General features: G+C 37.0%; 1 protein-coding gene and 1 long non-coding RNA gene across 2 annotated transcripts in view; one reads left to right on the top strand and one right to left on the bottom strand.

The window, feature by feature from the left end:
• Positions 1-1336, bottom strand: part of SYT10 (synaptotagmin 10) — a 116518-nt gene extending 115182 nt beyond the window's left edge. The window contains exon 1 of the mRNA XM_070789803.1: positions 780-1336. Within this exon, the coding sequence (XP_070645904.1) occupies positions 780-930 (151 nt within the window). The 5' untranslated portion in view covers positions 931-1336. The remainder of the gene's footprint in view (positions 1-779) is intronic.
• LOC139183175 (uncharacterized) lies at positions 353-25951 on the top strand. Its single transcript, XR_011566706.1, has 3 exons — positions 353-648; positions 15864-15935; positions 25555-25951. It is a non-coding gene; the product is annotated as an uncharacterized lncRNA (long non-coding RNA).
• Positions 25952-27945: the final 1994 nt, after the last annotated feature.

Genomic DNA, 27945 nt, shown 5'->3' with positions numbered 1-27945 from the left:
AACCTTTCCTTCTTCCACTTAAATCTGTCTGTCCTCTAAGCCTTACTTTTTGCCTCGAAAAATGGAGTAGATCATCCCTGCTGTTGGTCCAACGTTGTCAAGAAGCCCTAGAATTTCATATATATTAAAGGGTTTTGCACACTGTCAAATGCAAACATGACACTGGTTGTGGGTTACCCCTACCGGGCTCCTTTCTGTTCTCGGGGACCAACGCAGCCCCATTTCCAAGGCGTTTTTTTTGTTTGTTTGTTTGTTTGTTTCTTTGGTTTGGTTTTCTTTTCTTTTTTTTTTTTTTTTTTTTTTTTGCATCTAAGTACGGATTCTTCGGCCTGGGCCCTTCCCCAAACCGCGATCCGCCACCTGCGGGACAAAAGCGAGGGCAGCCAGAGTCCCGGTGGCAAATGGCCCCCGCGGGCAGCTCTCGGCTAACGGTCTGGACACCGCGGCCCGCGCTCGCCTCTCTCTGAGAGCGAGATGGGAGGCGTGGGAGAGCTCAGAGAAAGAGGGTACAGGAACCTAGGAGCGAGAAACGGCGGCAGCGGGTACGAAGCGGACCAGAGAAGTGGAAGAAGCCAGACAGATGGAGGCAGAAGACAAAACCCGAACAGTCCACACTGGAAGTCGCCAGGAGCTAACCAAAGGAGACGGGTAAGATACGAAGGCTAGGCGTCCTAAAGAAGCCCCTGCGCCGCGCGGAAGGCGCAGGACCCAGGAGCTTAGGACCGAGAGCGCGAGTGCCCTAGGACTGCGAGGTCGCGAGCGGAGCCCTCCGCAGTTACCTGTGTTACTTCCGCCTTGGCTGCCCCCGTCCGGGGGGAAGATGCTCGAACATTTCTCCCACTCCACCTGGCCCGCGAAGCACAGCTCCGTGACGATGTGCAGCGCCTTTTGGCACAGGCTGCTCACTCCGTCCTCCTTATGGAAACTCATCGTTTGGCCTCGTTTATCCCAGAGAGCCGTTCGTTCCCCTTCCAGTTACCTCTGTGCTGACCACTCTAGCGCCCTAAGCCATATCCCGCCCTCGGAGACTTTGGCCCAAGAGCGCGCAGCTAAGAGGTGACAACTCTTAGGAGCCCCAAGTTGGCCCCATGGCGGGAGCAGAGGGCTTCAGAGAAAGTGGAGAGGCTGGGGCGGAAATTAGAGCTAGGCGGAGGCGGCAGCGAGGTTATTGCTAACTCTCAGGCCGCGCGAACGAGCCCAAGCAAGCCAGAGAGACCTGGCATGGAGAGCGGAGGGGAGCGCGGGGAGACGTAAAAAACCTAAAGCCCTTCGTTTGCAGAAGCGTTTGTGTTTCTGGAGGGCGCCTGACGACGGCGCGTCCAATCGCAGCCTGGCGCGGGTCTGGTGACCCCTTCTCTAGTCACTGGGGGAAGCGGGAGACAACAGAGGAGGCGCCGCCAGGCGCCCTTGCTGGGTTTTCCTGCTGAGGCCAGAGATGCTCTTCTGGCGCGCAGGTTGGTGAGAAATCTTGGTTTTCTGGGTACCTTTCCCAGCCTCCGTACCCCCTACCGAAACCCCCTTGATTACAGATGTGCTCTGATTCTATGCTTTTCTTTAAAAGATCATGCCAAACTGAAAACAAACTGAAAAAGTTAACGAAATATCTAGTAGATGAGCGATCAAACCAGAAGTCTACAGAAAGAAAAAAAGACATCCCAGGAAAGCATTTTAGAAATGACTTCTTTTTTCTTTTTGATTTCTAACTATGATTGTTTAGAAAACAGAATATTCAACCCAAGAGCTCTTTTTACTACTAATAGTAAAATTCTCCATGAGGTGCATTTACCATTTACCCAGTTCAGGTTTCTTTATGCATAAATGAAGTGAATAGGCAAAGCTGTTCATTGCTATTTAAATTTTTTTACTAAATTTAAGAGATCACAAAACAAAATATGTTGTTTGTATTAATATTCAGTTCGAATTTTGCCATTAATATGCAACTGGCAATTGAGATTGCATAACCTGACCTCCTTTATCACTCTTTCAAGTGACTTAAGTACTGAAGAAGACAAGGCACAGGTGTTAAAGGGGAAAGGGGTAAGTTCAAATCTGTCACACAGATTGCTCAACCTGAGGAAATTGCTTTCAGGGCTTTAACTAAGTCAAAGGGCTGACTGAAGGGTTTAGACTCTTATAATTCTCTAACGCAAATGAATGGAGCTAAAGCTACAAAATAATGTTAATAAACATGTGCCGCTTATAGGAAATAAATTTACATTGCTTTTAAATTGTTTTCAGGCAGAGTTTGATCCCATATTATAATCTGAATATGGGATCAAACTCTGCCTGAAAACAATTTAAAAGCAATGTAAATTTATTTTGTTAGGTAAGGATTCTTTATTTTAGAAGTGAAATATCCTTAATTTGTTCATGTTGAGGATGAAGAAATTTCCCTCTACCCATCTTGATTCTTCAGGGTGATCTAAGAATTAAATTGATGTGAGAAAGATCAACAGGAGAAAAAAAAAAAAAACTAGTAATGTACAATGTGAGAGACTGAGGAAAAATGAGTGACTCACCAAAATGGCTGAAGCCCTCACCTTAAATGCCCTCTTCAGCTAAAGACAAAAGAGGACTTTGGGGGTATCCAAGGACCTCGGAGGGGTGGAAGACAATTCACAAGGAGATGGAAAGGCAGATGCTTGGTAAACAAATGTTTACTCTGCCATATAGAGACAATAGGAGACAATGAGACTTTTAACAAACAGATTTTGCTAGGTTTCTCCCAGTCTACACATGTAGTTCATACAACAGTTTTCTTTGATGATAGCTCCCTTCCTGGAACAGCTCTAGCTACATTCTTTAGGCAGCTGAGAGGACTGTCAAAATTTCTTCCTGAGTCTTTTGGGTGTTGTTTTCAGCTCAAAATAATCTGCGTGCCCAAGAGACATTTTGGGGTGGCAGGTTTTGTTCCCAAAGAATAGGTAGTTTTATTTTAAACCATTCCAGTTTGTCATAAATTATTTCTTCTGTAAGGACACTATGGTAAAGCTTAGGGTAAACATTTGGCATAGCATCCCAGTAGGGAGCATATATTAGTTGAATCATTTTAACCTGATTCATAGGACAATTGGTATAACTAAGGACTATTTTTTCTTTCATGAATTAAGACAAAGTATAATCTACTGGCTTCATTTGCTTTTTGTTTTTATGCACATCGATCTGGGTTGTTTTTAGATCAGATTGACTAAAGAAATAATTTCACCGTCAATTTAAGAAACCTTAAATATCTACTATGTTTGAAGCTGTTATTAAATAAGTGCTCTGGTGCCCATGTTATAGAAAGCCAAACTCTGACAGTGGGTGTTTGCAGCAGAGTAAGGATTTATTTGGGCATTAAGCAAGAAGAACAGGCAGATTATTCTCAAATGGCTTTCAAGCAAGAGTTTTAAAGACAATGTTAGGAAAGAACTGTGGACATTCTTCTGATTGGTTGATAGGGAAGAGCCAATTTTTAAGTGTGGAGGACTGGAGGGCAAGGACAGTTGGAAAGGGACTTATTAAAATGTATTACTTATGAAACTGAGCAGGACCCTGAGGGGCCTTCCTGAGTACAGAATCTCCTCTATGCCCCCATTTCTTGTTTGTAGAAAAAAAGGCTTTAGTCTTTAAAATCTTTACTGAGCTTCAGAGAGTAGGCTCAAGCAGTTAGTGATTAGGACAACAGTCATTAAATGGATTAAATCCAATCCATGTTGGATCTGTTTCTTTGACTTTAATCTTTGCTTTTTGTTGCTTTTGTTATTATGTCATGCATAATGGCCTGCTTTGGGAAACCCTGCTTCTCTGTCTGAATGTTAAACCAAAGTGCCTTTGTTCAGGACCCTGTTCACCTGTGGATGGCTACAGGAAGGAAGAACTTAATTTATCTCCTCCCTGAGATTGGCCATTCCAGGAAATATTTGCAGGATTAATGACCTTTTACTTTATTTCCTCACTGCTTCCCCCTCTCCTTTCTGTAAAAGATACCGGTTTCCCAATTCCAATAAAATGGTTATTTTGAGATATTATTCTGCCATCTTCTTGGCCAGACAATTTTCCAAATAAAGTTATATTCCTTGCCTCAACACCTAGTCTTTTGGATTTATTGACCTGTCATGTGGTGAGCAGAGTGAGTTTGGACTCAGTAACAGGTTGGTGGTGAGATAATAAGGTGATGTTTGGGAAACCACAGTCTTCTGGCTCCAGTCTGGGGCCTACATGTGTGTAGTCAGCATGTAGTCACCATCCTCCACCTCGGTGGGGTCTTAGTTTCTACACAAAAGCTCAAAGATATGCATTAAATTTTATCTATATCCCTTCAGGAAGAATTAGGAGTTTAATGACTCTGTTGTCCTAATCACTAACTGCTTGAGCCTACTCTCTGAAGCTCAGTAAAGATTTTGAAGACTAAAGCCTTTTTTTCTACAAACAAGAAATGGGGGCATAGAGGGGATTCTGTACTCAGGAAGGCCCCTCAGGGTCCTGCTCAGTTTCATAAGTAATACATTTTAATAAGTCCCTTTCCAACTGTCCTTGCCCTCCAGTCTTCCACACTTAAACAGACAGATCCATATTAAATGACCTGCAAAGCAATGCTGTTTTCATATTTACTACATGAGCTATTGTGTGGGATGTCTAAACCAGTGATTTTATACTATTTAGAGGCTCTACTTGCTTTTGTGAAGTAAGATAGTATGGCTGTCTATTGACCCTCTTATGGATTTTTTTCCAGTGTTTTTTTTTTTTTTCCTTTGATTATTTTTTAATTGGAGGAAAATTGCTTTATAATGTTGTGTTGATTTCTGCTGTACAACAATGCAAATCAACCAAAATTATGCATATATCACTTCCCTCTTCAGTGCTTCTCTGGTGGCTCAAACAGTAAAGAATCTGCCTGCAATGCAGAAGACCTGGGTTTGATCCCTGAGTCAGGAGGATCTCCTGGAGAAGGAATTGCCAACCCATTCCAGTATTCTTGCCCAGAGAACTCCATGGATAGAGGAGCCTGGTGGGCTACAGTCCATGGGGGTCACAAAAAGTCAGTCATGGCTAAGCGACTAACATTTTTGCTTTTTCACCTCCCTTTTTAACCTCTCTCTTCACCCCCCTATATCCTACCCTTCTAGGTCATCAAAGAACACCAGGCTGGGCTCCATATATATATAACAATTATTCACAAGCTCTCTATTTTACACATGGTAATGTATATATAATTGATCCTACTTTTTTGGTTTATAGCAGTCTTTCCTTCTATCACCATGTCCACAAGTCTATTCTCTATGACTGCATCTCCCTTCCTTCCTTGCAAATAGGCTCATCAATATCATTTTTTGAGATTCCATATATGTGCATTAATATACTGCCTATGTTTCCCTATAAGAGCTTTACAGTTTGTGGCCTTACATTTAACTATTTAATCCATTTTGAGTTAATTTTTGTGTATAATGTTAGAAAATGTTCTAATTTAATTCCTTTACAAGTATCTGTCCAGTTTTCCCAGCACCACTTATTGAAAAGACTGTCTTTTCTCCGTTGTATATTCTTGCCTCATTTGTCAAAGATAAGGTGCCCATAGGTACATGGGTTTGTCTCTGGGTTTTCCATCTTGTTCTATTGGTCTATATTTCTGTTTTTGTGCCAGTGACATACTGTCTTGTAGTATTTGTAGTATAGTTTGAAGTCAGGAAGGTTGATTCCTCTGTTTTTCTTTCTCAAGGTTGCTTTGACTATTTGGGGTCTTATATTTCCATACAAACTGTGAAATTATTTGTTCTAGTTATGTGAGAAAGGTCATTGGTAATTTGATAGGGATTGCATTAACTCTGTAGCTTCCTTTGGGGAGTATAGTCATTTTCACAGTATTGATTTTTCCAATCCAAGAGCACAATATTATCTCTCCTTCTGTTTGTGTCATCTTTGATTTCTTTCACCAGTGTCTTATGGTTTTCTAAATACAGATCTTTTTTCTCTTTAGGTAGGTTATTCCTAGATATTTTATTCTTTTTTGTTTTAATGGAGAATGGAATTGTTTACTTAATTTCTCTTTCTGGTTTTTCATTTTTGGTGTATAGGAATGCAAGGGATTTATGTGTATTAATTTGATAGCTTACAACCTTACTATTCATTGGTTAGCTCTATTAATTTTCTGGTGGCATCTTTAGTGTTTTTTTATGTATATATATATATATATAGTGTCATGTCATCTGTCATGTCACTCTCAAACAGTGAGAGTCTTGCTTCTTCTTTTCCAATCTGGATTCCTTTTATTTCTTTTTCTTCTCTGATTGCTATGTCTAGGATTTCCAAAACTATATTGAATAATAGTGGTGAGAGTGAGAACTCTTGTCTTGTTCCTGATCTTAGAGGAAATGCTTTAAGTTTTTCACCGTTGAGAATGTTTGTTGTGGGTTTGTCATGTATGACTTTTATTATGTTGAGGTACGTTCCTTCTATGCCTATTTTCTGAAGTGTTTTTATTATAAATGGGTATTGAATTTTGTTGAAAGTTTTCTCTGCATCTATTAAGATGATCATATGATTTTTATCTTTTATTTTTTAATATGGTGCATTATATTGTTTGATTTCCATATACTGAATGCAATATATGCATGCCTTGCATATATTGGGATATATATGCCTGGGATAAAACCCACTTGATCATGATGCATAAACTTTTAATGTGTTGTTGGATTCTGTTTGCTAGAATTTTGTTGAGGATTTTTGCATCAGTGTTCATCAGTGATATTGGCCTGAAATTTCCTTTGTGGTATCTTTGTCTGGCTTGGTATCAGAATGATGGTGCCCTTGTGGAATGAGTTTGGGAGTTTTCCTTCCTCTGCAATTTTCTGCAAAGTTTTGAGTAGGATAAGTGTTAACTCTTCTCTAAACTTTTGATAGAATTCACCTGTGAAACCTTCTGGCCCTGGGGCTTTCTTTGTTGGAAGATTTTTCAATACACTTCCAATTTCCATGCTTATGACTGGTCTGCTCATGTTTTCTATTTCTTCCTTGTTCAGTTTTGAAAGGTCATACTTTTCTAAGAATTTGTCCATTTCTTCCTGGTTATCCATTTTATTGGCACATAGTTGTTGATAGTAGCCTCTTATGATCCTTTGTATTCCTGTGTTGTCTCTAGTAACTTCTATTTTTTCATTTCTAGTTTTATTGATTTGAGTCTTCTTCCTTTTTATCTTGATAAGCCTGGCTAGTAGTTTGTCAATTTTCTTTATCTTCTCAAAGAAACAGCTTTTAGTTTTATTGATCATTGCTAATGTCCTCCTTTTTCTTTTTCATTTATTTCTGCTCTGATCTTCATGATTTCTTTCCTTCTACTAACTTTGGGGGTTTTTTGGTTCATTTTCTATTGTTTTAGGTGTAAGAATTTGTTGCATCTCTTGTTTCTTGAGGTAGGCTTGTACTGCTATAAACATCTCTTTTAGCACTGCTTTTATTTCATCCTATAGATATTGAGTTGTTGTGTTTTCATTATCATTTATTTCTAGGTATATTTTGATTTTCTTTTTGATTTCTTCAGTGACAGGTTGGTTATTCAGAAGTGTATTGTTTAGCCTCCATGTGTTTGTTACAGATTTTTTTTCCCCCTCTACTTGATATCTAATCTTATAACACTGTGGTAGGAAAAGATATTTGAAATGATTTCATTTTTTTAAACAATTTACCAAGGCTTGATGTGACACAAGATCAAACCTTGATGTGACCATGAACAATGTCTCATGTGCACTTTAGGAAAAAAAGTGAAACATACTCTTTTTGAATGAAATGTCCTATAGAGATCAACTAGATCCAGCTTGTCCAATGTATCATTTAATGCTTGTGTTTCCTTATTAATTTTCTGTCTGGATGATCTGTTCATTGGTGTGAGTGGGTTGGTGAAATCTCCCTCTTTTATTGTGTTCTGTCAATTTCCACTGTAATAGTTGGTTCCATTTGTATTATGTATTGGTGTACTCCTATGTTGGGAGCATATATGTTTATAATTGTTATATATGCTTCTGGGATTGATCTATTGATCATTAGGTGGTGTCCTTCTTTTGTCTCATAATATTTTTTATTTAAAAGTCATTTTATCTGATATGGGGATTGATATTCCTGCTTTCTTTCCATTTCCATTTGCATGAAATAATATTTTATAGCCCCTCACTTTCAATCAGTATGTGTTCCTAGATCTGAAGTGTATCCCTTGTAGACAGCTGTTGTTTTTGTGTCCATTTAGCCAAACTATGTCTTTTGCTTGGAGCATTTACATTTAAGGTAATTATTGATATTTATGATCCTATTTCCATTTACTTTATTGTTTGGGGTTTTGTCTTTTTTTTGTTTGGTTGGTTTTTTGTTTATTTGTTTGTTTTTAGGTCTTTTCTTTCTCTTTGTTTCCTATCTAGGGAAGTTTCTTTAGCATTTATTTCCTGGTGTAGGCTGATTTGGTGGTGCTGAATTCTTATAGCTTTTACTTGTATAAAACTTTTTATTTTGCCTTCAAATCTAAATGAGATCCTTGCTGGATAGAGTAATCTTGGTTGTAGATTTTTCCCTTTCATCACTTTAAGTATATCCTGCCACTCCCATCTAGCCTATAGAGTTTCTGTTGAAATATCAGCTGTTAATCCTATGGAGATCCCCTTGTATTTATTTTTTGCTTTTCCTTTGCAGTTTTTAATATTTATTTTTTGTTTTTAATTTTTGTTAACTTTATTAATATGTGTCTTGGCATGTTCCGTTTTGAGTTCAACCTGTATGGCTCTCTCTGGGCTTCCTGGAGTTGGGTGGCCATTTCCTTTCCCACATTAGGGAAGTGTTTGACTATAATCTCTTCAAATATTTTCTCATTGTTAAACATTTCTTGCATCTACTCGATTCATGTCTTCATTCTATTTATTTGTGTCTCCATTTTATTCTAAGATTTTTTAAATCATCTTTACTATCATTTCTATGAATTCTTTTTCAAGTAGACTGCCTATTTCCTCTCCATTTATTTGATCTTGTGGACTTTTACCATACCCTTTCATCTGCTGTATGTTTCTGTCTTTTCATTTTATTTAGTTTACTTTGTTTGGGGTCTTCTTTCTGCAGGCTGGACAAATCATAGTTCCTCTTATTTGTGAAGTCTGTCCCCCATGGCTGAGGTTGGACCAGTTCCTTTTGAAGGTTTAGTGGTTGAAAGGACTTGTTCCTATGATCTGGTGGATGGAGGTGGATCTTGTCCTTTAAAAGGCAGTGCCATGTTCAGTATAGTTTTGTTGTTTTTATGGACGTGGTATTGCTTTGTGCAGTCTGTTTTCTAACGAGCAGCTTGTGTTCCTGTTTTGCTGAAGGTTTGGCATGAAATGTCTAACAGTGTAGCTTGCTGGCTTTGAATGGAGCTTGGTCTTAGTGTTGAGATGGAGGCCTTTGGGAGAGCTCTCACCAGTTAATGTCCCATTGGGTTGGGACTGCTCTGGTGGTCCAACATCCTGGACTCCAGTCTCCTTCCTTGAAGGTTCAGGCCCGACAACTTATTGTCACACCAATACTTCATAAGCCACACAGCACACAAGACAGAACCCCAAGACTAATGGTGAAAGCAACATTCAACAGCCAAGAACACTCTAAGAAACTCACACACTTACAAAAAGAAGAGTGAAAAAAATGAAAAAGAAAAATGAGTAAAAGCAGGAATCAAAAAAGAAGAGAGCAACCAAGATATAATTTAAAATATACTAAAGCCTACACTAGCAAAAATACAAAATCAAAAATATGGGGGAAATGAATACAATTAAATAGTACTACAAAAATAGAAAAAATATAAAATAAAGTAAGTTTATTTTAAAATAAGATTCTTCTTTAAAGGGTGAAAGTAAGGGGAAAATTAACAATTAAATAATAAAGAACATTAGAACTGTATGATAAAGAAAAAAAGAAAAGGGAAGGAGAAGAAAATTATATACAGAGAGAGTGGTAGTAAGATGAATGGCCTCCTTACTCCTGCACTGACCTCTCCACACAGCAAGCATCACCCAATCTACCTATTTAGAAAGTACTCCAATGTTTCTAGGAAGGTCTCTGGACCTGTTGTGGGTGTTTTGGAATCAGCTCAGGCTCAGATCTGGCCTTACTCCAGTTTGTACTTTGTCCTAGTGTCTACAATTGTTCCCAGTGACCACAATCTCAGCCTTATTATGGAGATTTCATCCAAGGCAAAGGCTTTGGCATAGTCAATAAAGCAGAAATAGATATTTCTCTGGAACTCTCTTGCTGAAAATGGCAATAGGAACATATATATCAGTAATGAGTTTAAATGTAAATGGATTAAATGCTCCAACCAAAAGACACAGACTGGTTGAATGGATACAAAAACAAGACTCATGTATGTGCTGTCTACAAGAAACCCACTTCAGAGCTAAAGGCACATATAGACTGAAAGTGAGAGAATGGAAAAATATATTCCATGCAAATGGGAAGCAAAAGAAAGCTGGAGTTGCAGTACTCATATTAGACAAAATAGACCTTAAAATAAAGATTACAAGAGATAAGAAAGAACACTACATAATGATCAAGGGATCAATCCAAGAGGAAGACATAACAATTGTAAGTATCTATGCACCCAATATAGAAGCACCTCAACACATAAAACAAACACTAACAGACATAAAAGGAGAAAGTGACAGTAACATAGTAATACTAGGAGATTTTGACACCCCACTCACACCAATGAACAGATCATCAAAACAGAAAATTAATAAGGAAACACACGTCTTAAATAATACATTAGATGAGATGGATCTCACTGATATTGTCAGGACATTCTATCCAAATGCAGAAGAATACACATTCTTCTCAAGTGCACATGGAACATTCTCCAGAATAGAGCACATCTTGGGTCACAAATCAAACCTCAGTAAATTTAAGAAAATTTAAATCATATCAAGCATCTTCTCCCACCACAATGCTATGACACTAGATATCAATCATAAGAAAAAAAACTGTAAAAAACACAAACAAATGGAGATTAAACAAAACATTTCTAAATAACCAACAGGTTACTGAGGAAATCAAAAGGGAAATCAAAAATTTTCTAGAAATAATGACAATGAGAACATGACAACTCAAAACCTATGGCATGCAGCAAAAGCAGTTCTATGATGGAAGTTTATAGCAATACAATCCTACCTCAAGAAAAACATCAAATAGACAATCTAACTTTATACCTAAAACAACTGGAAAAAGAAGAACAAAACAAATCCAAAAATTAGTAGAAGGAAAGGAATCATAAAGATCCAAGCAGAAATAAGTAAAAAAGAAATAAAAGAAGCTATAGTAAAGATTAATAAAACTAAAAGCTGGTTCTTTGAGAGGATAAACAAAATTGACAAGCCTTTAGCCAGATTCATCAAGAAAAAAAAAAAAGGAAAAGAAGAATCAAATCAACAAAATTAGAAATGAAAAAGGAGAGGTTGCAACAGAAAATGCAGAAATATAAAGGATTATAAGAGACTATTATGAACAACTATTTGGCAATAAAATGGATAACCTGGAAGAAATGGACAGATTCTTAGAAAAGTTCAATCTTCCAAGACTGATCCAGGAAGAAATAAAAATTATGAACAACCCAATTACAAGCACTGAAATTGAAGCTATGATCCAAAATCTCCCCACAAACAAAAGCTCAAGACCAGATGGCTTCACAGGAGAAGTCTATGAAACATTTAGAGAAGCGCTAATGCTTATCCTTCTAAAACTCTTTCAAAAAATTGCAGAGGAAGGAACTCTTCCAAACTCATTCTACGAGGCCACCATCACCCTGACACCAAAACCAGACAAAGACAACAGAAATAAAGAAAACTACATGCCAATATCACTGATGAACATAGATGCAAAAATCCTCAACAAAATTTTAGCAAACAGTATTCAGCAACACATCAAAAAGCTCATACAACATGATCAAGTTGGGTTTATTCCAGGAATGCAAGGATTCTTCAATATATGCAAATCAATCAATGTGATACACTATATTAACAAATTGAAAGATAAAAACCATATAATTATCTCAACAGATGCAGAAAAAGCTTTTGACAAAATTCAGCACCCATTTATGATTAAAACTCTTAAAAAAAACTGGGCATAGAACGAACCTACCTCAAAATAGTAAAGACCATATATGATAAGCCTACAGCAAACATTATTCTCAATGGTGAAAAACGGAAAGCATTCTCCCTAAGATCATGAACAAGACAAGGGCATCCACTTTCACCACTATTATTCAACATAGTTCTGGAAGTCCTAGCTACAGCAATCCGAGAAGAAAAAGAAATAAAAGGAATCCAGATCAGAAAAGAAGTAAAGCTCTCACTCTTTGCAGATGACATGATACTGTACATAGAAAATCCTAAAGATAGTATCAGAAAATTACTAGAGCTAATCAGTGAATTTAGCAAAGTTGAAGGATACAAAATCAATACACAGAAACCACTTGCATTTCTATATACTAACAATGAAAAATCAGAAAGAGAAATTAAGGAATCAATCCCATTCACCATTGCAACAAAATGAATTAAATATCTAGGAATAAACTTACATAAAGAGACAAAAGAACTGTACACAGAAAATTATAAGACACTAATGAAAGATATCAAAGATGACATAAACAGATGAAGAGATATTCCATGTTCCTGGGTAGGAATTATCAATATTATGAAAATGACTATACTATCAAATACAGTGTACAGACTCAATGTGATCCCTATCAAATTACCAATGGCATTTTTCACAGAACTAGAACAAAAAATATCACAATTCATATGGAAACACAAAACACCCCACATAGCCAAAGCAGTCTTAAGAAAGAAGAATGGAGCTGGAGGAATCAACCTTCCTGACTTCACTATACTATGAACCTACAGTCATCAGACAGTATGGAGCAAAGACAGCCTCTTCAATAAATTGTGCTGGGAAAACTGGACAGCTACTTGTAAAAGAATGAAATTAGAATACTTCCTAACACCATACACAAAGATAATCTCAAAATAGATTAACGACCTAAATGTAAGACCAGAAACTATAAAACTCTTAGAGGAAAACGTAGGCAGAACACTCGATGACATAAATCAAAGCAAGATCTTCTATGACCTACCTCCTAAAGTAATAGAAATAAAAGCAAAAGTAAACAAGTGGGACCTTACTAAATTTAAAAGCTTTTGCATTGCAAAGGAAACTATAAACAAGGTGAAAAGACAGCCCTAAGAATGGGATAAAATAACAGCAAATGAAACAACTGACAAAGGATTAATTTCCAAATATACAAGCAATTCATACAACTCAATGCCAAGAAAACAAACAACCCAATCAAAAAGTGGGGAAAAGACTTAAACAAACATTTCTCCAAAAAGACATACAGATGGCTAACAAACACGTGAAAAGATGCTCAACATCACTCATTATTCAGTTCAGTTCAGTCGCTCATTCGTGTCCGACTCTCTGCAACCCCATGAATCGCAGCACGCCAGGCCTCCCTGTCCCTCACCAACAGCCGGAGTTCACCCAGACTCAGGTTCATCGAGTCAGTGATGCCATCCAACCATCTCATCCTCTGTGGTCCCCTTCTCTTCATGCCCCCAATCCCTCCCAGCATCAGAGTCTTTTCCAATGAGTCAACTCTTCGCATGAGGTGGCCAAAGTACTGGAGTTTCAGCTTTTTAGCATCATTCCTTCCAAAGAAATCCCAGGGCTGATCTCCTTCAGAATGGACTGGTTGGATCTCCTTGTAGTCCAAGGGACTCTCAAGAGTCTTCTCCAACACCACAGTTCAAAAGCATCAATTCTTCGGTGCTCAGACTTCTTCACAGTCCAACTCTCACATCCATACATGACCACAGGAAAAACCATAGCCTTCACTAGACGGACATTTGTTGGCAAAGTAATGTCTTTGCTTTTCAATATGCTGTCTAGGTTGGTCGTAACTTTCCTTCCAAGGAGTAAGCATCTTTTAATTTCATGGCTGCAGTTACCATCTGCAGTGATTTTGGAGCCCCAAAAAATAAAGTCTGACACTGTTTCCTTATCTATTTCCCATGAAGTGATGGGACCAGATGCCATGATCTTCGTTTTCTGAATGTTGAGCTTTAAGCCAACTTTTTTACTCTCCACTTTCACTTTCATCAAGAGGCTTTTTAGTTCCTCTTCACTTTCTGCCATAAGGGTGGTGTCATCTGCATATCTGAGGTTATTGATATTTCTCCCGGCAATCTTGATTCCAGCTTGTGTTTCTTCCAGTCCAGCGTTTCTCATGATGTACTCTGCATATAAATTAAATAAGCAGGGTGACAATATACAGCCTTGACATAGTCCTTTTCCTATTTGGAACCAGTCCGTTGTTCCATGTCCAGTTCTAACTGTTGCTTCCTGACCTGCATACAAATTTCTCCAGAGGCAGATCAGGTGATCTGGTATTCCCATCTCTTTAAGAATTTTCCACAGTTTATTGTGATCCACACAGTCAAAGGCTTTGGCATAGTCAATAAAGCAGAAATAGATGTTTTTCTGGAACTCTCTTACTTTTTTGATGATCCAGCGGATGTTGGCAATTTGATCTCTGTTTCCTCTGCCTTTTCTAAAAGCAGCTTGAACATCAGGAAGTTCACGGTTCACGTATTGCTTAAGCCTGGCTTGGAGAATTTTGAGCATTACTTTACTAGCATGTGAGATGCGTGCAATTGTGCAGTAGTGTGAGCATTCTTTGGCATTGCCTTTCTTTGGGATTGGAATGAAAGCTGACCTTTTCCAGTCCTGTGGCCACTGCTGAGTTTTCCAAATTTGCTGGCATATTGAGTGCAGCACTTTCACAGCATCATCTTTCAGGATTTGAAATAGCTCAACTGGAATTCCATCACCACAAAACTACAATGAGCTATCACCTCACACGGGTCAGAATGGCCCTCATCAAAAGAGTCTGCAAAAAATAAATGCTGGTGAGAGTGTGGAGAAAAGGGAACACTCTTGCACTGTTGATGGGAATATAAATTGATACAGCCGCTATGGAAGATGGTATGGAGATAAATGGCAACCCATTCCAGTATTCTTGCCTGGAAAATCCCATGGACGGAGAAGCCTGGTAGGCTACAGTCCATGGGGTCGTAAAGAGTCGGACATGACTGAAAGACTTCACTTTACAAAACTAGGAATAAAACCACCATATGACCTGGAAATCCCACTCCTAGGCATATACCCTGAGGAAACCAAAATTGAAAAAGACACATGTATTCCATTTTTCATTGCAGCACTACATACAATAGCTAGAACACGGAAGCAACCTAGACGTCCATTGACAGAAGAAGCCGTGGTACATATACACAATGGAATATTATCAGCCATAAAAAGGAACACATTTGAGTCAGTTCTGATGAGGTGGATGAACCTTGAGCCTATTATACAGAGTGAAGTGAGTCAGAAAGAGAAAGATAAATATCATATTCTAAAGGATATATATGGAATCTAGAAAAATGGTACTGAAGAATTTATTTACAGAGAAACAGACATAGAGAATAGACTTATGGACATGGGAGAGGGGAGGAGAGGGTGAGATGTATGGAGAGAGTAACATGGAAACTTAAATTACCATATGTAAAATAGATAGCCAATGGGAATTTGCTGAATGGCTCAGGAAACTCAAACAGGGGCTCTGTATCAATTTAGAGGGATGTGATGGGGTGGGAGATGGGAGGGAGGTTCAAAAGGGAAGGGATATATGTATACCTATGGCTGATTCATGTTGAGGTTTGACAGAAAACAATAAAATTCTATAAGGCAATTTTCCCTCAATAAAAAATAAATTTAAAAAAAATAGGCAGGGTGACAATATACAGCCTTGACATACTCTTTTCCCAATGTAGAACCAGTCCACTGTTCCATGTCCAGTTCCAGTCATTGCTTCTTGACCAGGATACAGGTTTCTCAGGAGCCAGGTAAGGTGATCTGGTATTCCCACCTCTTTAAGAATTTTCCACAGTTTGTTGTGATCCACACAGCCAAAGGCTTTAGTATAGTCAATGTAGCAGAAGTAGACGCTATAGACTAATCAATTAATTTTCCAAGCCTTAGTTTTCTCATATTTTCAGTTAAAATAATGACACTAAAAGATATCTTGCATCATTTTTTATGAATCTCATGAGTTATTTTGTATAAAAATAATCAAAAATAACCTCAATGTGGAAGTTTGTTGAGGGTAGAGATTATGATTTATTTGTCTTTTTACAATAATGTGCCTAATAGACTGAATTTGGTCAAGTGAACATACTATGAAAAATGAATTAATTTATTTATTGAATTTCTAACTTTTCTAATTATTAAAACAGTATAAGACTAACCTACTTCATGCAATAGACATTTATAGAGTAGATATTAGTTACACTGTAGTTCACTATACTTAGTAAGTAGTACAAGATATGGAGGAGCTCACAGTGACAGAAATTACAGAACACTGGAACCCAAAGAGACTTTCTAGCTCAGCCCTTTCACTTTATGTACATGGGAAATGAGAAACAGGGCATTTAAATAGCTTTCCCAGGGTGAAAAATCTATTAAGTAGAAAATCCTGGACTTCAAACTTCAAAACAAGTAGAAAGAGAAGCATGTGTACAAATAACATAAGTACATGGCATATTGTGAGAGATGTATATCAGAGATACAAACAGTGCTATGATTTTATGGGACTCTATATTGTATAATAAAAAGAATTCCACCATACAGATCTTCCTAGATCACCATTTACAATGTGACCTTGTGAAAGTTGTTTAAAGGCTGAGACTAAGTTTTTCCATTTGTAAAAATAGCAGCATTAATAAAGACTCGGCAATATTATGTGAGTTTTAAACACTAAGTAAGCACCTTATGGTAATAATTATTATTTCTTTGATGAGTCTATAGTAACACTAATAAATAAGACTTTACTATATTATAAGCCAATTATATGTGTTTGTATGTATATGTATACAGAAAAACTTTCATGTGCATACTTAGTACTTAATTTCTTTCAGACTTAGTTTCATTTTGTGAACTGGTATAATAAGAATCTGTCAAACCTAATATCAGTTGAGATAATCCTGCTTCCTAAAAGTTAGAAAGCAGTGCATATCCATGATAGAGGAAAGCCTGGATTAAAGATAAAAATTAGACCTTAGCTTCATAATAAGTACATTTGGGAGAAGGAATGTTAAAGATGAAGTATAAGACGGTTCATCTCCCCTCCATTACCAGAAGTAAGTTTAGTTCAATACATTCTTCAGACCAAAGTGAAAACAATTGAGGTGAATAATAAAGTAATGAAAAAATTGACTAAATAAAGAATTAAATTAAGGTATGCTTTAAAACCTCATAAATTCAATGTTACAGTTCAGAGGCAGAAAACACAGCTTTCTGAAACTGGCAAAGTCATATACCTTAAAGCTTTATGCAAACTCTATTACCAAGTATATTTTCATTGTTCAAAGGATTAAAAGTTGTGATTTATTCTTTTTGTAGAAAAATGCCAGCTTGTTTTCTTCCTACATTTGTTTTATTTCATATGGTTTGTAAGACATTAATTAAAACTATGCATGTTTTAATTAAAGTGGAAAGAGAAGAATGTATAGATCCTTGCTGACTTTGGATTTGTAAACAAGAAATAGGCAATGTTGATAGGAGGAAAGTTAATTTTTCATACTGTGTTTATCTGAATAATAAATCATTCTCAAGAAATTCAAGCTCTAGGGACTTCCCTGGTGGTCCAGTGGCTGAGACTCTGCACTTCCAAAGCAGGGAGCCCAGGTTTGACCCCTGATCAGGGAACTAGATCACATATGCTGCAACTAAGACCTCATGTGGCCAAATAAATAAGTAAATAAACACAAATATTTTTAAAAGACTCTTGAATATGTGAGAAGAAAATACCGATTAAAAACAAAGCATAACAGAGATGAAAATGCTCTTACTTGCACACCCATGGCTGATTTGTGTCAATGTATGGCAAAAACCACCACAATATTATAAAGTAATTAGCCTCTAATTTAAGTATTAAGTAATTAAAAAAGAAAAGAAATTCAAGCTCTAGAATGGATGCTTAGCAGATTGAAAGTATCAAATAGTGATATATGAGATAAAATCAAAAGAACTTGGTGATGTGTTGCATAAAATGTGTGTGAAAAGTGTCAGTGATCATCTCCAAGTGTTTAGCAGGTGACAGAGCCCTTCACTTCTCCTGGAAACACCAGAAAAGGAGTAAGTTTTATTTTTGACATGACCAGGTGCTTTTGAGCTATTCACTGAAACTGATGATTATGATGGATACAGGCCTCTGGAACTCAGTCAAGTGAAGAAGGGAGAACATAGTTTAAATCTGGTAGATTAGAGATAGCTGCAAATTCTTTGACATTTGAACCTCTGAGACATCTGTGTTCCTATCTCTTGAAACTAGGTGGGCTCTCTACCTTAACAAGTAAGAACATACAAATAACAACAGAAATGATTCTGTTGCAGTTTCTAGGCCCGGGCCTCAAAAAACTTGTAGTTTCCAATTCCTGCCTCTTAAAATATTCTGTCTAGGGGAAGACAGTTGCCACTGTGGTATGAGAAAGCACAGCTTCCCCATGTGGAAAAATCGTAACAAGAAGAGAAAAAAATCTCAATCAACCTGTGCTACTCCAGCCACCTCAGCTCAGGTGCCTAACATGTGAGCGAAGAAACCATCTTGGACACTCATTATTACAAAGAGTTGGATATGACTGAGCCTTCACTTTCAGAAAGTACAGCAAAACTGTCACCTGAGGCAATATGGAAAATAAGAGTTTCATCTAATAAAATGATAGATCTGAACAAGGAAATTTCCAGAAAGAATGTCAAAAGTGTCAGCTCCTTCCTTTTATTTGCTAATCATAAGGTACAGATAGAAATTATATAAAGAAGTAATTACTCACTCACTATGAGGAGTTTAAAGACAATATAAAGGAGTCAAAACTTGCTGAGTTAGAAAATAAAAGTGTTTTATTCCCAGGCTCTTTTATATTTTGCTAGAAGTAAGTAAGAAAGGGTATCAGGGAAGAGATGAAATCCAGGGTTCTATTAGGAAAAAATGATTTCCAAATAAAGATGACCCAAAAGTATGATTGTAAAACTTTGTTAAGAGCTCAAAAAGATGTAAGGGTATGCCTTGCAGATACTTGTAATTGGGCAATATGGTTTCTAATAATCTTAATGATTTTTTGGGGGGACAGCTCAGTTGGTAAAGAATCCACCTGCAATTCAGGAGACCCCCATTTCTATTTCTTGGTTGGGAAGATCTGCTGGAGAAGGGATAGGCCACCCACTCCAGTATTCTTGGGCTTCCCTTGTGGCTCAGCTGATAAAGAATCTGCCTACAATGCAGGAGACTTTGGTTCAATCCCTGGGTTGGGAAGATCCCTCAGAGAAGGGAATACTACAGTATTCTGGCCTCCAGAATTCTGGACTGGCTGTAAAGTCCATGGCATTGCCAAGAGTTGGTCACAACCAAGCGAGTTTAACTTTCATCTTCTCAGAACCAAATTTTAGTACATACATATTTTTGAATGAATGAGCTGAGAAGTCAGAAACATCACAGAAAAATGCTTGGCAAACATTCTCTAACAAAAGGGAAGTGACACTATTTCATACAGTGCAAAATGTCAAAGGAGGTTGTGAGTACTTAGTCACAACTGATATCCCTGTGACTGATATCACCAGATGGTCAACACCGAAATCAGATTGATTATATTCTTTGTAGCCAGAGATGGAGAAGCTCTATACAGTCAGCAAAAACAAGACTGGGAGCTGACTGTGGCTCAGATCATGAACTCCTTATTGCCAAATTCAGACTCAAATTGAAGAAAGTGTGGAAAACCACTAGACCATTCAGGTAAGACCTAAATCAAATCCCTTATGATTATACAGTGGAAGTGAGAAATAGATTTAAGGGACTAGACCTAATAGCGTGCCTGATGAACTATGGACACAGGTTCGTGATATTGTATAGGAGACAGGGATTAAGACCATCCCCATGGAAAAGAAATGTGAAAAAGCAAAATGGATGTCTGGGGAGGCCTTACAAATAGCTGTGAAAAGAAGAGAAGTGAAAAGCAAAGGAGAAAAGGAAAGATATAAGCATCTGAATGCAGAGTTCCAAAGAATAGCAAGGACAGATAAGAATCAATGCAAAGAAATAGAGGAAAACACCAGAATGGCAAAGACTAGAGATCTCTTCAAGAAAATTAGAGATACCAAGGGAACATTTCATGCAAAGATGGGCTTGATAAAGGACAGAAATGGTATGGACCTAAAAGAAGCAGAAGATATTAAGAAGAGATGGCAAGAACACACAGAAGAACTGTACAAAAAAAATATCTTCACAACCAAGATAATCACGATGGTGTGATCACTCACCTAGAGCCAGATACCCGGGAATGTGAAGTCAAGTGGGCCTTAGGAAGCATCACTATGAACAAAGCTAGTGGAGGTGATAGCATTCCATTTGAGCTATTTCAAATCCTGAAAATGATGCTGTGAAAGTGCTGCACTCAATATGGCAGCATATTTGGAAAACTCAGCAGTGGCCACAGGACTGGAAAAGGTCAGTTTTCATTCCAATCCCAAAGAAAGGCAATGCCAAAGAATGCTCGAACTACTGCACAATTGCACTCATCTCACATGTTAGTAAAGTAATGCTCAAAATTCTCCAAGCCAGGCTTCAGCAATACGTGAATCGTGAACTTCCAGATGTTCAAGCTGGTTTTAGAAACGGTAGAGGAACCAAAGATCAAATTACCAACATCCACTGGATCATCGAAAAAGCTAGAGAGTTCCAGAAAAACGTCTATTTCTGCTCTATTGACTATGCCAAAGCCTTTGACTGTGTGGATCACAATAAACTGTGGTAAATTCTGAAAGAGATGGGAATACCAGACCACTTGACCTGCCTTTTGAGAAACCTATATGCAGGTCAGGAAGCAACAGTTAGAACTGGACATGGAACAACGGACTGGTTCCAAATAGGAAAAGAAGCACGTCAAGGCTGTATATCGTCACCCTGCTTATTTAACTTATATGCAGAGTACATCATGAGAAATGAGGTGCTGGAAGAAGCACAAGCTGCAATCAAGATTGCCGGGAGAAATATCAATAACCTCAGATATGCAGATAACACCACCCTTATGGCAGAAAGTGAAGAGGAACTAAAGAGCCTCTTGATGAAAGTGAAAGTAGAGAGTGAAAAAGTTGGCTTAAAGCTCAACATTCAGAAAACTCAGATCATGGCATCTGGTCCCATCTCTTCATGGGAAATAGATGGGGAAACAGGGGAAACAGTGTCAGACTTTATTTTTTGAGGCTCCAACATCACTGCAGATGGTGATTGCAGCCATGAACTTAAAAGATGCTTACTCCTTGGAAGGAAAGTTATGACCAACCTAGATAGCATATTCAAAAGCAGAGACATTACTTTGCCAACAAAGATCCATCTAGTCAAGGCTATGGTTTTTCCAGTGGTCATGTATGGATGTGAGAGTTGGACTGTGAAGAAAGCTGAGCACCGAAGAATTGATGCTTTTTAACTGTGGTGTTGGAGAAGATTCTTGAGAGTCCCTTGGACTGCAAGGAGATCCAACCAGTCCATTCTGAAGGAGATCAGCCCTGGGATTTCTTAGGAAGGAATGATGCTAATGCTGAAACTCCAGTACTTTGGCCACCTCATGGGAAGAGTTGACTCATTGGAAAAGAGCCTGATGCTGGGAGGGATTGGAGACAGGAGGAGAAGGGGAGGACAGAGGATGAGATAACTGGATGGCATCACCGACTCGATGCACATGAGTTTGAGGAACTCCGGGAGTTGGTGATGGACAGGGAGGCCTGGCATGCTGCAATTCATGGGGTTGCAAAGAGTCGGACACTACTGTGTGACTGAACTGAACTGAGCTGAACTGAATGTTTAAATGATGTCTTGGTGTTGCTTTTCTGCTTATATATAACAAACAGAAATTATAAGGGACAGGCACTTCACATTTATATGAAAATAAATATACTGCATTAAAATATTCAGTTCTGACCCTGAACACAATTTTCTAATAATATCATTGCCTTTATGGACTTTCTAGTTCTTCCTTGTGTGCTCATGTGCTCAGTTGTGCCCAATTCTTTGTGACCCCATAGACTTTAGTCTGAAATTTTCCAGAAAACCCCATGGGAAAGTCCATGGAATTTTCCAGGCAAGGATACTGGAATGGGTTGACATTTCCTGCTTCACGGGATCTTTCTGACCCAGGGATTGAACACATGTTTCTTGTACCTCTTGTGTTGGCAAGCAGATTCTTGACCACTGTGCCAGCTGGGAAGTCCATTAAGTCTTTTTTTCTCACCCTCTTGCCTTTCCATTCTTACACAAGATTTCTTATCCAATCTATGTCATCAGTTGCTTCTTTTCTGTGACTGTCCATCTTTAATTCACATTTATCTTCTGACCTATTTACCTAGATACTGGTTCTTTCACTGGTTCTTTCAGACTAGTTGTATTTGCCATTTAGAATTTGAGGTCATAGAGTCCTGAATGTATCTTATGAAAACAATGGATTCTCTGCTTTGTCAACAATGACTCAAAGTGTACATTTTTTTTTTTTTTAATTTTAGCCTTATCAGGTTCACACTTACTCAAATCCATTTGAACACCTCCACAAAACAAATCTTCTTGCTTTAATTGTTGAAAGCAAAGATCTCATGGACTGACCAGAGATTAGAAACAGGCTCGCCACTGTGTCACCTCTCTCACCCTCACTACTCTCATTCAAAATCACATTAAGCATTGATAGGCAACATGGTACAACTGTTAATGGCAACTACTTCATGTAATATTTTTTCAGGTAACATATTTGTATTTTAATAGAATTTTAGGTAATTTACTAAGCAGTCACAACTCACAAGAGTAAGTGTAAGAAGGTTTTCTTTTCCCCAGTAATTACTGCCAATAGTGCCTTTTCATGCCCTCTTTCCATCTGGATAAGAATGCTACCTTAAGAGCAAGCCAGTCTGATTCCATGATGCTTCACATATTGTCTACAATAATCTCACTTTAGTTTGGATTTTAATTTTATACATTTAAAACTTCAATCTCCATTTGATTCAAAACTTTTTGTTTTCCCACACGTAAGTTAGATACATCACATTTGTTGGCTTTCCCAATAACTCAGTGGGTAAGGAATCCACCTGTGATGCAGGAGACACAGGAGATGAGGGCTCACTCTCTGGGTAGGGAAGATCCCCTGGAGAAGGACATGGCAACCCACTCCAGTATTCTTGCCTGGAAAACCTAATGGACAGAGGAGCCTGGTGGGCTACAGTCCATAGGGTCACGCAGAGTCGGACACAACTGAAGCAACTTAGCACACAGGCACGCAATGGATAGAAATGTCCAGCATCTTTTTGTGTTCTTATTTTCCATTCAAATATCTTCCCTGTTGTCATGTCTATTTAAATCTTTCACCTGATTTTAAAAATTGAGTTGTTTGTTTTCTTAATATTGAGATTTAAGAGTTGGTTTAACAATCTTTCATCACATATGTGATTAGCAAATAGTATCTTCTTTTGTTTGTTTTTGGCTGTGCTGCATGGCTTATGGTTATGGGATCTTAGTTCCCCAACCAGAGACTGAACCTGGGCCCACAGCAGTGGAAGCAGAGTCCAAACAACTGGACAGCCACAGAATTTCTTGTAAATATTTTCTTCAAGTCTGTTGTTTGCTTTTCAGTCTCTTAAAAATGTCTTTTGAAGAATTTCAAAATTTTGATGAACTCCAATTTGTTTATTGCTCATTGTTTATTTCTAAGCTCTTTGTATTTTTTAAATTAATTCACTTATTTTAATTGGAGGATGATTAAAATTTTGTGGTCACATTTTTTAATATATATTTTTGCCTAACCAAGATAACAAAGATTTTCTTCTATGTCTTCAGAAATGAAAGTTGGATTTTATCAAATTCTTTTCTATTAAGAAAATTGTTATTGTATTTTTCCTTTTTGATTGTGTTAATATCACAAATCACACTGATTGATTTTTTTATTTTATTTTTTAACTTTAAAATATTGTATTGGTTTTGCCATATATCAAAATGAATCCGCCACAGGTATACATGTGTTCCCCATCCTGAACCCTCCTCCCTCCTCCCTCCCCATACCATCCCTCTGGGTTGTCCCAGTTCACCAGCCCCCAGCATCCAGTATTGTGTATTGAACCTGGACTGGCAACTCGTTTCATATCTGATATTATACATGTTTCAATGCCATTCTCCCAAATCATCCCACCCTCTCCCTCTCCCACAGAGTCCAAAAGACTGTTCTATACAACAGTGTCTCTTTTGCTGTCTCGTATACACGGTTATTGTTACCATCTTTCTAAATTCCATATATATGCATTAGTATACTGTATTGGTGGTTTGTTTTTAATTTTATTTTATTTTTAAACTTTACAATATTGTATTGGTTTTGCCATATATCCAAAAGTCTACAAGCAATAAATGCTGGAGAGGGTGTGGAGAAAAGGAAACCCTCTTACACTGTTGGTGGGAATGCAAACTAGTACAGCCACTATGGAGAACAGTGTGGAGATTCCCTAAAAACTGGTGTTTTTCTTTCTGGCTTACTTCACTCTGTATAATAGGCTCCAGTTTCATCCACCTCATTAGAACTGATTCAAATGTATTCTTTTTAATGGCTGAGTAATACTCCATTGTGTATATGTACCACAGCTTTCTTATCCATTCATCTGCTGATGGGCATCTAGGTTGCTTCCCTGTCCTGGCTATTATAAACAGTGCTGCGATGAACATTCGGGTACACGTGTCTCTTTCAATTCTGGTTTCCTTGGTGTGTATGCCCAGCAGTGGGATTGCTGGGTCACAAGGCAGTTCTATTTCCAGTTTTTTAAGGAATCTCCACACTGTTCTCCATAGTGGCTGTACTAGTTTGCAAACCAACTTAACATTCAAATCATAAACCACAGTTGGTTAGGACATATTATAAGCTTGATTTACTTTTTATTTGAGTTACTAAAATTTTGTTAATGCTTTATCCTCATGAGGATTGCTGCCATTTTTTAATGACTAGGCTTTAAAATGATATACATCTCATAGAATGAGTAGAAAATATTCATTCCTCTTTCTGGAAGAATTCATGTGGAATTGATATTTTTTCCTGGAAATATTCATGTGAAATTGAATTGATTTTTTTTCTTTAATATTCATTACAGTTTACCAGTGTAGCCATTTATTTGTGATTAGTCTTTTTAACTACAAATGTAATTCCTTTTTAGACATAGGCCTAAATATGCTGCTTATTGTTAGAAGCCTACATAAGCTATTACATTAGTCAACTTCAATAATTGTGTCTTTCAAGGTATTTGTCCATTTCATCTAAGTTGTTGAATTGATTTGCATAATATTGTTCACAATATCCCCTTATTATTCTTTTTATATTTGAGAGTCCATAGTCATGGACATTTTACATCTCTGATATTATCAATTTGTTTCTTCTTTTTTTTTCTGTTCATTTTCATTAGAGGGTAACTAATCAATGAAACTCCAATACTTTGGCCACCTCATGCAAAGAGTTGAATCATTGGAAAAGACCCTGATGCTGGGAGGGATTGGGGGCAGGAGGAGAAGGGGACAACAGAGGATGAGATGGCTAGATGGCATCACCGACTCGATGGACATGTTTGAGTAAACTCCGGGTATGGGTGATGGACAGGGAGGCCTGGCGTGCTGCGATTCATGGGGTCGCAAAGAGTCAGACACGACTGAGCGACTGAACTGAACTGAACTGAATCATACTGATATCAAAGACTCAGCTTTTGGTTTCATTTTTATTCTCTATTGTTTCTCTGTTTTCAATCTCTTGATTTCTGCTCTGATTTTTTTCTGTTTCATTTGATTACTTTGCATTTAATTTGTACTTTTCCCCCTAAGCTTTCAAGATAGAGGATGAGGTCATTTATTTTCTTTTCTTCTAAATATAAGTATTTACCCTAAGTGCTACTTTATTTTTTTCTTCTTCTTTGTTATTTTTTTAAATTATGAAAGTATTATAACACATTTATAGGAGACTTGGAAACTACAAAACAAAATTACATATAGTTCCACTATATATTTCAATTATTTTTTTAAGTAAATAAAGGCAGATTTTTAGTTGGAGCTTTTTTTTTTTTTTTTTCCCTGCATGAATGAGTGTCTTTATTTTTTTTTTAATTTTATTTTATTTTTAAACTTTACAATATTGTATTAGTTTTGCCAAATATGGAGCTTTAATATCAAACTCTCATAAATTAGTAGAATGAATAGACAGAAAAGTAGAAGGAAATAGTAGACCTGTAGAGCACCATGAACCAATTCAATATACACACTAAGTAATACTTTAGCTTCATACACTGAATTCAATATGCTATCTCTTTATCTTCATTCAGTTTGAAATATGTAATTGATTTATATTTTAATTCCACAGTACTTGGAGAACATAATTTGTATGACTTGAAGCTTTATATTTTTTAGTATCCATTTTATGTCCAGAATATGGTTAGCAAATACTATCTTAGTAAATATCCCATGTACACATGAAAATTAAGTTTATTATGTTTTTCTTACATAGAATGCTCTGTAAATGTCAATTAGGCCTTATTATTTGCATAGTTTCTGATGAGAAATATGTTATAATCTTTATCTTTTTTCCACCTGTTGTAATATGTCTATTTTCACTGGCTACTGAGAAAATATTCATATTGAGTACTGGTTTTAAGCAGTTCAAACATCAAGTGCCTTGATAAAGTTTCTTTACACTTCCTGTGCTTGGACTTCACTGTGCTTCTTGAATCTGCAGTTCATATTTTTCTTCAACTTTGAAGAACGTACATTTTGGATATTAAATTTTTATCAGCTATATGATTTTAAAATATTTTATTTTATTCCATAGGACAAATGCTACATGATATGAGTTATTTGAGGAATGTAAAATAGTTAACCACATAGAAGCAGAGAGTAGAATGGTGGCTGCTAAGGTCTCAGGGGAAAGGGAAACAGGGGTTTATTAGTCAAAGGGTAAAGTATTTCATTTATACAGGATTAATAAATCCTAGAGAGTAACTGTCTAGCATAGTGCCTATAGTTAAAAACACTGCAGTTTGTACTAAAATTCTTTCTAATAAGGTATATCTTATACAAACTGTTCTTAAAAAATGTAATAACAAACAGAGGGTGGGAGGAAACTTTTGGAGGTGAGAGATTAGTTTACAATATAGACTGGTATTAATGTTTTCATGAATATATATATATATCAAAATTGAATATATATATCTCAAAGTTCATCAAAGTGTACATTAAATATATACATATTTTTGTATTGGCAATCATATCTCAATAAAATGGTTTTTAAAAAGTTTGAAAAATGCTTGTTTGTGTTTCTTCAAATATTCTTTCTCCATCTGTAGGGACTCAAGATCAAATGAACTTTAGGCCAAATAAAGTTGTTCCACAGATCATTGATGCTTTGCTCCTTATTTTTTGAGAGTTTATTTTTTACTCTTTCATTTTGCATAATTTCTTTTGCTGTGACTTCAAGCTCCCTAATCTTTCCTTTTGCAATATCTAATCTGCTATTTATCAGTCCTAGTGTATTTGTCCCCTCAGATACTAGTTATCATCATATTATATATATATATAATATATATTCATGTATTTATGTGTATGTATATGTATTCCATATCTCTTATTAACAGGTTCAATCTTTCTTGTAGTTTGTCTTTAACATATGAAACACAATTATAACAAATGTTTCATTGTTTTCTGTTAATTGCATAATCTCTGATTGGTTGTTCTTTTCATTGGTAGTGGTTTTTTACTTCTTTGTGTGCTTGAAAGTGAAAGTGAAGTCATTCCGTCATGTCCAACTCTTTGCAGCT

This window comes from Bos indicus, chromosome 5 (assembly GCF_029378745.1).
Source record: "Bos indicus isolate NIAB-ARS_2022 breed Sahiwal x Tharparkar chromosome 5, NIAB-ARS_B.indTharparkar_mat_pri_1.0, whole genome shotgun sequence".
In the NCBI taxonomy this organism is placed as follows: domain Eukaryota; kingdom Metazoa; phylum Chordata; class Mammalia; order Artiodactyla; family Bovidae; genus Bos; species Bos indicus.
Note: the sequence above shows the minus strand (reverse complement) of the source record. Positions and strands in the feature narration are given on the sequence as shown.